Below are 11899 nucleotides of genomic sequence, written 5' to 3'. Positions count from 1 at the left end.
GCTTCTGTTATTTTCCGTAACCTCTTATTTATTTTAAAGGCTTCCATTTTACTTTTGTTAAGATATACTACTTAATTCACTAAACTAAATCACTAGACTAATGAAGATGTTGATTTCTCTTTTATTTTCTAAAAATTGAAATGATTTCGTTATGTGTTTCATGATTGAACATAATCAAGACAGTAAAAAGAAATCATTTTTAAATATGAGGATTTGATATGATAAATCGAGCAAGAGCTTAGTCCAATTAGTGGTCATGATGGAACCATCCAACAAATTTGTATGCGCGCACACGTAGAGTAAATAACAATTTCCTATCCTATCTAACGCTTGATCTAAAAACACTTTTTCAACCCTAATAAAAGTAAAAGAATAATCTTACCATATATAAACAACAATTGTCTTTCAATAAGATCCAAACAAACATTTGTATCATGTTTTAATGTGGTGATCTCTAGGCTAATTAATACATTTGTATCACAAACAACTTGTCTACTCAAGAGAGCAGAAGACTTAATATACTCGAGTTCATATAATCAATAACAAATGACTTTTCTATGCGCCTCAAAATTGGATGTTCCTTTAATTTTTGTAATTTTCACACTCATCTGTACTCTTATTTCCTTTCTTTTTCTACATCCATTTTTTAGTGAATGAAACTATTCATATTGACTACTGTATACCAGGAAGATGGCAAGTATACCTCTGCTTCCGATGCAAGGCAAGAGCATTTTGTAGAGCAACATCTACTCTCACACCTCGAAACAATGAATCATAAAAGTGACAGATGAACTTGGACAAATCCTCTTCATCATCATCCCAAAGACCCGTCGACCCTACTCCAGTCTTCTCAGGTTCACTATCTTCCCAGTCACTTATTGGACTATTAGGTTCAGCATCTTCATCCTCTGCCTCTTCCTCTCCAATCTCAAACCTTCCATTTTCCAGTGCACTGAAGTCTCCTGATTCAAGAGCTGATGTCATCAAGGTTTCCTGTGGTTCAACTGAAGGACATATGATGGCTTTGGCACCAGAGTCTAGAAAGGCCTTAATTAAAGTACGGGTGGGCCCATAAGTCCCTGTGCAGATTATGATCCTATCCCTCCAAGCTCCAATCTAGAATTGCACAAGACATATCAGCTACATTATTGGGGAGGATGAAAACAAGAATCAACAGTGGAACTGCTCATCATAACAAAGATTGGAAAGTTCAAACTAATGGGACAATGTTCCTTCAAGCATCAGCCATGGAAAGAAAACTGAGAACAGTTCATGATCATGATATCTTTCACAATAGTGACTGTATATGTTAGAGCTAGTGTATGTCTCCCAAAGATGAAGCAGCAACAAAGGGAAGAGTTGCTAGGTACAGGTGGCAGATTAATGAGAATAACAGATGGCAAACTCACAGCAAAACACCAGGGGACAACCAAGCTGCAAAGTGAAGATATGCAGGAGCAAAGAAGGTTGGACCACCAGGATATTCAAGGGGGGATATGGCAAGCTGAGAATGGAGAGATATTATGCAAAAGAAAATATGTAGCAGCTGAGGAGAGGGCTGGAGGTTCCTTAGGCAGAAAATAGAAATTAGTTGGGGGGAAAAGGAGGGAACCAGCCTCTCAAATGTTGGATGTAAGGGAGAACAATAGGGCACTGTTCTATCAGGTAGAAGAATGATTTTGTGAAGCAACTTGTATTGAACTTGGCTGGAAATCATCATCAATCAATACAAAGTAGTAATCTTTTTGTTTATACAGATATTGGTAACATAGTTCGTGTGTGTATTGTGCTGCTGATTGCTGTATCATTGCGTTACAGGGATTGAATTGTAACGGAGGTGCTCAAGTGAGCAGAATTGGAAAACAGAAACAAGCTCATCCCAGATACATGACAGTGTTGAATAATTATGAGATGTCAAACTTGCAGTGTTTAATAAAAATACATACCATCCAACGAACATCATCTGGTGTTAAGTGCATAGACGGGACAGTCCTGCAGAACATATATGCAGCAATTTCTTGATCATCTTCCATAACCTTCCCGAACATCACAACATCATTATTAGTATAATAACTTCTGTTAGATGGCATAAGAAATAATCTGAAAGAGATAAAAAAAGTAAAGGATGCATACTTGGGTTTGGCGTCCTATATAACGGTGGACAACGTTGCCAACTTGGAAGTATGGTCTGCAGCGAACCAAATCAGCTATAGTTGATATACTAGCAAGAACTGATGCAGCATTTCTGCGGTTACTCCGCATCACTGATAACAAGCTTAGTTTAACACTCTGCAAAAACTTGTCAGCATGTTCTCCAGGTTCAGCAACCACAAAAACATCATTCTGCCAACTAAATAAATAAGCATACAGCAAGTTAGGACTAGAACCGTAACCACACTGATACAAAAATTATAGTGATTAACTAATAAATGAATAAAACCTAAAACCATAATGTTGACCTTAATATTGAGCCAACTGTGTCATTTTGAAGGGCCAAATGTATCACGCCAACTTGTGGTAAATTCTGTAACTTCTCATGTAATGATCGGACATGTAAGGAGAGCTGCCTCTGGGCCTTGGGCGATAGAGGTGGTGATGAAAATGTCTTTCCAGATTGGAGTCCATCCAGGCTTAAAGGTGGAACCATATCTATTCGACCAATCTTCTGCAGGCCAACATCAGGACTATATAAAAGTGGGCTTGACGGGAAAGTCCCAGTGATCAAAGGTGAGGTAAATGGTGTTGGAAATGTTGTTCCTGGAACTTTTTTCCACATTCCAGATGCCCCATGCATGAGAGATAACCTTATTCCCTTATGTGCACAAAATGACTCAAGTGCTCTGGCATGGTGTCCAACTCTTCCTGAATCTGGACTATGCATAGCTTCAACAAGTAGTATGCTATGCCTCCAACCTAAAGAGGGACTCTTATCATCTAGAAAAGAATAAGATTAAAAAAAAAAAAAAAGACTCAGTGTTAAGATGAAAATAACAATAAACATAAAGACAGTACTGAACAAGTAAAGAAAATGTAAACAGTTGTACCTGCTTTTGATACCTTTGCCCCAGGGAAATGCTGAGCTTTCAAATTCTCTGACCACTTCTCATCGTGTTGGAAGGGCAGAAGCAGTCTCTCACATACATCCTTGAAGGACTGTGAATTGTTTTGGACATAATCATCAATTGCACTTTCCAACTTCAGCCAGATTGCTGGATCAGTCTCATCCAGTTCCATATCACAGCGTTCATCAACTGCAGGGCAAACCATATGGAATACTGACTGAGAACTATGACTACTCAAACTGAAAATCTTTATGAATAATGTCCAAGATTAATAGAATAAGTCCATGAAAAAAATAAAATAAATGCAAACAATTTAGGACTTCACATGGTTTGTGCTGTATCTGAAGGTCAGATACCGGAGGTCTTCACATGGGAACCTCATGAAAACTACTTTAATTTAAAATATATATATACATATATATATAAAATACCTGGATTAAACCGAAAGTACTGTATCTCAGGAAGCATTGGCAGCACCGTGCTTAATGCTTCCTCAACCCTATCCACAGAGCATGCACTCTCAATCAATACCTGCCCAGTATCCAGATAACGCCAACCACCTTTCCGCACCTACAAAAAAATTTACAAACTAATACAAGTCCTATAAAGATTTAAAAGAAATCCCTAAATTGTAAAATAGAATGAGTCTAAATATTTGTTTTCAAGATTAACTAATGAAAACAGAATTTATAGTTTCCTTAAATGCAAATAGAATGTGCCATAATGAGAGAAAAAGCAATTGCAGATGACTAGTGTTGAAGTGCATCAGAAGCTATTTCTAGGTAGTTATTTTTGTCAAAAATTTCTCCAACAATGATACCAACCACTGCAACTGCAGACTAAATGAAGTAAAATGTTCAAAAGAGTTCAAAATTTTACTTCGTAAAACCATCTGAATTTAATTCTTCATTATCAGTGAGATGTGCCTCAGAGGTATTCAGAGGACCTCATATAAGAACTCTGATGACATTTGATTTTGTTAGAGCCCATGTTTATGTGTCCTGTAGGAGGAAGAAGAGTAAGCAAGGCAACAAGCTGCTCAGCACCAATGAGAGGAGTCAGCAAGACAGAGCTGCTAGGCACATATGGCAATCTGAAGAGGGTGACAAGCGGCAGATCCTCAGCAAAAGAATAGGAGACAAACAAGCACCCAAAAGAAGATGCACAGGAAAGAAGGTTCGACCACCAAGATATTCAAGTTGTAGATGTGGCAAGCTGTAGTTGGGAAGACAACTTGCAAGAGTATGAAAAAGGCTGGAGAGGGGAATTAAGGGTTTATGCAAAATTTTTAAAAAAATAAGAAGAGTATGGAGACCATCAACCTCTCAAATGTCAGTATTTTGGTAGGGAAGTTGTATTGATTTATTGAAATAGTCGGGACTTTGATGTTATCTTTTGGGACTCCATTATATTCGCTTGTTATCATTCAATGGAATTGGAGTTTTGATTCAACTTGTTCTAATATATGTTTATATTCTGTCATTCCATTCAACAAGTGCAGTGTTTTGGTCGTTGGTTGTGTACTAGAAAAGGACAAGTCAGTGTTAGATAGGAAGGAGTAAGAACCAGATTGAATGAAGTGCAGGAGGCAAACAACCTAGGTGCGTAACAATCTGGTATCAGAGTATGATGAGAATAGAGTTGAGAGTGGACAAAGTTGAAAAGGAAATGGAGATGGTTAAAGAGAGGTTGGACAGTTTAGAAACAAAGTTTGGAGAAATGAACAAGAAGCAAACAACCCAGGTACATAACAACCGAGTATTAGAGCATGACGAGGATGAAGTCGAGAGTGGAAAAAAGTTGAAAGGGAAATGGAGATGGTTAAGGGGAGGTTGGACAGATTAGAAACAAATTTGGATAAATGAACTCTAGGATGAAAAATATGAACTCTAAGATGGAAATTGTGGAAAGAAGAGGTGAAACAACAAAGGACTATCTCTAGGAGCTTTAAGAGTTGATAACAAACAGGGAATGAGGCGTGAAAAGAGACAGGGGAGTCGATGGACCAACATCTATCGATGTCCCATTCTCCTCCAGTGAGAGAGATTACCCCTCCACTATTGGTGAGAACAAATGAGTCGTTGCAAAGGATGAGATGGCCAACAAGAGGATAAGAGGAAGAGATAACTAGGGAGGGGTTCGACGTGACACACCCCATGGGTGACTTGAACCCCTAATCTTCATCTGAGATGATCTTATCAGATGGGTATTTTAGGCTGAATGGTACTTGCAAATCAATCGATTGATAGAGTCGAAACCATTAACTGCGACAGCTATGTGTATTGAAAGTGTCACCTTGAACTAGTTACAGTGGAGGGAGGGCAGCCAATCGTTCATTGACTAGAGGGAGTTGCAACAGAGTTTACTGAACCAATTTTGGCCATCCCAAGATGCAACATCGTATGAAGAATTACTATCATTACAACAAATGACATTTGTGAACGAACTCAAGTGTCGGTTCGAGCTATTGTCAGTGCCAAAACAAAGTTTCAAAAGAATTTTAATAGGGGTCTTCTTGAATGGCTTGCAAGAACGGAAATGTGTTGAAGTCAAGTTTTTTTCTCCCCAAACGTTGAACAAAACGATGGAAAAAGCTCAAAAAATGGAAGAGAAGAATTGGGCAATAGATTCCAGATCCATACCCAAGCTGGGTTGATATAACCCGAAGAGCCAAGTGAAAAGCCCAACCCAAAACCCTTATCAAGCCTTCAATCCATGCCCAACGACTACACCCCACTATCTTATCCTCACCGTTACAAATACTTGCCATCACTTCACATTTCTTGTAATTTTTTTAGTAATTTTTAAGATAAAAAACTTTAAAACATTAATTATTTAGAAAATTGAAATATTTTTTATACTTTTTGGAATTCATGATTTATAATGCAAATTATAAATCCTTTAACATTCATTAGGACATTGATGCAAAATTACTAGATTTCAAATGTTTAAAATTCATAAAATAAACACTTAATACTTATAATCTGTTAGGATCTCAAATGCAAGGTATGAGACTTGGATTCCATATTTGAAAATATGAGCTTCTAGTGTAGAATTTATATGGCTTAGGCTTTCCAATCTCAATACCTACCTTTTGAGATGTGGTTCTCCTAAGATTCATATCATTTGCTATCAGAGTCATCACCACGTCTCCCAGTTATAATTTGTTAGGATCTCAAATGCAAGGTATGAGACTTGAATTCCACATTGGAAAGTATAAGCTTCTAGTATGGTATTTATATGGTCTTAGACTTTCTAATCTCAATAGGTAGCTTTTGAGATGTGATTCTCCTAAGATTCATATTATTTGGTATTAGAGTCATCACCTCTCTCAGTTGCAATCGCACGACGCGGATGGTGATGTCTGCATTGCCATATTCGTGCATGGATAGCAAGAAGCTAGCACACAACCAACTCGCGTGGGCGCTAGGGCTGCAGAGTGTAGTGATATGTTAAGATTCCAAGTGTAAGATATGGGACTTGGATTTCACATTGAAAAATATGGGCTTCTAATGTGAGGTTTATATAGTTTTAGGCTCTCTAATCTTAATAACTAGCTTTTGAAATGAGGTTCTCCTAAGGTTTGTATTATAGTCAAATATTTAAAAATTAAAAAAAAAAAAAAAGACATCATTCCACACCCAATTATAAGACAAATTAATGACCAGAGATATTCAGTTATTAGACAAATTAACAAACACCAACCAAGACTTACAGCCAAAATCTTGTGACTAACTCTCAAAAAGTAAAACAGATAAATGCAAGTGATTGTTTACCTTTGTTGGAATAGAGCCACACCCAATGGAAACTAAGCAATCTATTCTTGTGTCAGGCCATAGAAGTTGTGCTTCTCTTATGGCAAATACAGTAGGATTATTTGCTACTATTGCACCATCTTGCCAGCGATACACCTCTGCAAAAATTGTTTTGAGAATATAAATAACACTAGAGCAATATCGTGGTAATAATTCAAAATATTATACTTAAAGAGATACAAATAGGCATAACAATGGCTAAGCATTGAGCCAAAGATAAATGAGAACAAGAAGAAAATACCATCCGAAAAATCATCAAGATAATATGGAGCAGCAGAAGATGCTCTTATAGCTTGCCATACATGATGCTTACAACTTCCAATGAAAGCACTGCGTTTATAGCCAACTTGAGCACCAGTTGTTGGTGAACCTAGTATAGTGATTCCAGAACTTTCTGAAATTGAAAAAGGCACTTCTGGTGTTCCAGCAGGGTACTGCATGTTGCAACCATAAAATGAGATACACAAAAAAGAATTTAAAAGATTCATCCAGCTATTCTAAATATTTATCATGTTTAACATAAGCATTCTACATCTTTGCAACAAAACAAAGAAATTTTGACAGTAATGTGTCCATATTAAGAGGAGAAAGAAGTACTGCTATCAAACCTGATAATTGCGGAATATGAAAGGCTGAGCTGGCATCACACTAACCAAAGTTGATACAACAAAGACTTTGGGAACATTCTTCACAGCTGACTCTATCAACAAATATCCATCCTCATCAGCACACATTTCCTTCAACAATCTCTCGAACTGATCTGCACTGTGCTGCAAGATGACATATGAGCATCTACTTTCAAGGAATCTGGTGTTTTATATGGTGAATGGTATAAGTATTTGAACTACAACTTTGTGTTATCAGCTAAAGCTCCTCTTTTTCGAGAAAATAACAACAGACAGGGGACATCTACGAGGCTTCATAGACCAGAATAAATGTAAGATCAACAATCAGATTATCATATTTGTACAACAAATGCAGATTACTTATAGAACTAGCAACTTCACAGATCAAACATGAAAATAAAAGACATTCTTGGTTTTTTCTAAAGGAGATATTATAAATTATAAGCTTATGCATGCCTCTATCTATGTGAGTGGACAGTAAAATTTTTAAAGAAAACTGGACAGCATCCATGGCTGAATTGAAGAAGGAAAAGCAAATAAAAATAATAATCCGTACTTTAGATCCATGTACAACAACTCTAAAACTCTGTGATGAACTTTTATAAAGTTGATCCAACTTTTCTCTCCAAGTAGCAGCTTCATTGTCCTTTGGAAAAGGTTCAGCGAAGACGAGTTTTCCTTAAGAAACATAATTACATTATGAGATAAGTGAATCAAGCCACAATAAAGCAATCTGATTACTAATTCTTGGAACACCATACCCACCAAGATTTTTGTATATTTCTTCACACTGGTCCAGTGTCATTAACTTAATGCCAAGAGCAACAGCCAGCATGCCACCTGTTGATGTGCCACATATAAGGTCAAACAACTCATGTATCCGCTTTCCGGTTCCTTTCTCAATTTCTTTGAGCATCTGCACTGTTGCCAATCCTTTCATTCCACCTCCATCCATTGAAAGTATGCGCAGTCCTTGTTTTGGAACTTGTCTCCCTCTTATTGCACGCCGCAAATTTTCATTTTCTCCTACGAAGGCACAGGAATCGACTCAATTAGGTTAAATAATATATGTACAAAATGAAAAAATACTAATAATAACAAAAGAAATGGATCCATAAAGCATACCAAGAATTGCCAGAGCTCTTGCTGCAGCTCTATTTACACGGGGTTCAGGCACAACTGTCAAATGCAATAAAAGATCCCGCAAACTTTCAGAAGTAACAAGAATACGCCTATTCTCCAAACAGAAGGCCAAATTTCCAACTGCTAACAAAGCTAACCTTTGTACCTAATGAATGGTAAACCTTTCAGCATTAGATGCTCCATGCAAGGAAAGCAATTGACACGGTAAGGGGGGAAGGAGAACTTGCCTCTGGGTTTTTGTGGGCACACAGAGATTTTAACGACTTCAACACATCCTTAGTCAACATCTTCTGAGCTGCAGTATCAGATGCAAAAGCCAATTGGACTACAACATGCAGAACAGAAATGACTTCTTCTGGAGAAAAAGACTTGAGGACTGCTTCAATAGGCTTCATAATGTCACATTTCATCAGCTGCATTGCCAAAGAAATATCTCCAGCAAGATATGATAGAGCAGAGCAGGCTTGTTCTACCTGCAAGAAGTAACAGTATTTAAGAAAGTGCCAAGCAGAAGAGCAAAGAAAAAGTTGAGGTTTTATCCACTATAGCAAGGATGAAAAACATACAACATGACGGTTGTCACTACTTATCATACTGATAAGCTGCCGGACTGCATTTTCATCTTTGCCAACAACGACACGGTTTCCTTGGTCATGCATTATCTTCCCCATTGCAGATGCAAGCAAAGGGTGGTGGCAAGAAGAGAAACGGAATATAAGAGAGAAGAAGGCACTAAGCTTGTGTCTAGATGCACCAAAATATGAAGTGTTCTCCATCTGCAATCAAACCAAAAATGTAAAATCCAACTTAATAATTATTGCTTAGTCTAAATGCATAATGCCAAATATTTGCTAAAATATCTTCATTAATCGGTACCTCAATTTGAACATTCACTGATCTTAAGTTTTCATCAGCCACAATTCTAATATTTGCTAGAGACAAATGGCGAAGTTTACTTAGTGGCAAAATTTCAGGAAGGAACTCAAGAGGGTTACCAAACAGCCTAAGAATTTGTAACTCTGCCATGGCCCTGTCATTCAACTGAAGAGTAACATTAGAAACAGAAAATTATAGATTTTGCAAGGTTAATTGAATAGGAAGCAAACACAGTATATATTAAACAAAAATGTTAAATTGTTATTAAATGACCTGAAATCTAAAAGAGGTCGAACAAGCTTGTTGTGTTCTAATGACAACTCCACCAGTCTCACACACTCTCTTAGTTCCACTGCTCATGATTTTGAAACAACATCAGTTTAAGCAAAAAGTTGCAAAAAAAAAAAAGGAAACAACATATCCAATCAGGAGAAGAGTTCTGTCTGCATCCTTGGAACTTATTTAGTTAAATCAGTCATAGAAAGACAGAGTTAGATGCGTGAAATATTTCCATGATTACCAGGAACAGAAACAAGTATGTTGTTGTCAACAGTGAGAACTTTCAAACTCTTCAGCTCACCAAGCTCAGGTGGCAAAACCGATAGCTTATTGTTATCAAGGTACAGTTTCTCAAGAAGTGGCAAATGGGTCAATTCAACTGGTAATACCTGCCAATAAGCAAGTGACCAGTTTATTAAAATGCTAACCATGCGCCTATTGTATATGTAGGAAGAAAAGCCAAGCGCCCATTCTGAACAGCATCCTACTTAATATTGTCATTAACACTTAGTTGTGGCAATCATCAGTTTTACATATAACATAATAATTTGGATTACTAATTAAGGACACTCTATGAAACTTGAAAACAAGATAGGAACTTATACAAGATAGTAACTGAATAATGACACAGTGACCACAACATTCAACTTGATAATGTGAAAATTCAACAATAATAATAGATTCACATAACAATTTTTCTAAAATCTTCACACAGGTCCCGAAATCTACGATCACCAAAGGGATAAAAGAAAAGTTAAAATTTAATATTTGCCTCTGAAACATTATATTTTCAAAAATTGTGAGGTTGTTTTAAAAAAACAAAGCTACATTGTGAATATTTATACAGCAAATTAATCAGCTTCTGATAAATGAATAATCAACGCCTTACAATCAAACTACTTGAGTAAAGAATCGTGTTTTCTTAAATCCCAAATGATTTAAACATACAAAACAAAAAGTAAATTTATTCATTTTTCAATTTAACATATCTTTTCAACTCCCAAAAGCACCTAAACATTAATAAAAGAGAAACAGAATCAATTCAGATGAAACGAAATCAAATTTTTTTAATAAGAAACTGACCGACAAACCAAGACCGCAGATGCTAACAAGAGTGAGAGTCTTCCAATGGTCACCGCAGGGAGGTCCCACCCGATCAGCGGACCCACCAATGGCAAGGTCAGATCTCAAAAGCCGAGTCAGAACTCCGATACCATCGCTGTGTTGGCCTGACCCGGCCCCCTTTGTTAAGATGACAGATCTCAACGGTTCCCTCCTCTTCATCACCTTCATTTCCACCCCAACATTTGTCATGTCACTATCCTCCACCATTTTTGGCACCAGTTGAACCACCACCGAGTCTTGAGGGACGGGCAGCGCCACCATCACTTGTGACTGCAGCTTCAACGCCACCTGCTCCTCCTCCTCGCCACCTGTCCACTCTAGCTCGATATGAAAACCTGATTCGCGATCTCTCGCCAATGTACGCTTAAGATCATCTCCAGATTCTTCGCTACCGTAGTTTAGTGTGAGTTTAAAGATCTCTAACGGCCGTTTCCATCCCAATCCCCAAGACATTGTGACCAAATGATAAAATTTTCGATCTGATGGGTTCGTTGCTGGGCTAAGCTCGGATGATCATTGTAAGGACGACGATGAATAAGGATTGTTTTATTGCTGTTTCGATATATATTGTTAATGTGTGTACCAAAAAAAAAAAAAAATGAATTGAAAGCGATTAAGCGAATCGCAAAATGAGATTTTGTAAAGGGTTAGGGTTTTAAGGTACAATGAGATTTTACTGGCGGGAGGAAAACAAATTGAAGGCTTTGCGTAATTCCTAGATGGTAAATATGGGAAATGAAGAAACAATACCAAATAATAAAATATGTAACGTCCATCTCAAGACACATATTATTTATGCGATATTTCCAATGACTTATGAAGGTATATTTGAATGATATCTCATATGTCTATAGGTAATGGTGGACATAGCACCATGTTAATTGGGCTTAAGGTTGACTAATGTCAAAGCCTTAGTTACATGAGGAATTTGATCACAATTCATCTTTTTCATGTATGTATAATTATATGATTA

At 37.1% G+C, this 11899-nt stretch overlaps 1 protein-coding gene across 1 annotated transcript; it reads right to left on the bottom strand.

Annotated features, from left to right (window-relative positions):
• Nucleotides 1–359: 359 nt before the first annotated feature.
• On the bottom strand, nt 360–11673 carry LOC123218755 (phospholipase A I). Its single transcript, XM_044640363.1, has 18 exons — nt 10885–11673; nt 10043–10190; nt 9796–9874; nt 9523–9676; nt 9213–9422; nt 8874–9119; nt 8629–8791; nt 8269–8529; nt 8060–8181; nt 7486–7647; nt 7119–7311; nt 6839–6975; nt 3494–3632; nt 3045–3251; nt 2460–2934; nt 2134–2350; nt 1947–2036; nt 360–1116 (listed from the first exon to the last, which is right to left on the bottom strand). The coding sequence occupies exons 1-18, from the start codon at nt 11377–11379 to the stop codon at nt 673–675; spliced, it is 3942 nt and encodes a 1313-aa protein (XP_044496298.1). The 5' UTR covers nt 11380–11673; the 3' UTR covers nt 360–672.
• Between the last annotated feature and the right edge of the window lie 226 nt (nt 11674–11899).

The sequence above is a fragment of the Mangifera indica genome, chromosome 6 (assembly GCF_011075055.1).
Source record: "Mangifera indica cultivar Alphonso chromosome 6, CATAS_Mindica_2.1, whole genome shotgun sequence".
NCBI classification, from domain to species: domain Eukaryota; kingdom Viridiplantae; phylum Streptophyta; class Magnoliopsida; order Sapindales; family Anacardiaceae; genus Mangifera; species Mangifera indica.
This window is presented reverse-complemented; position numbering and strand designations above follow the sequence as displayed.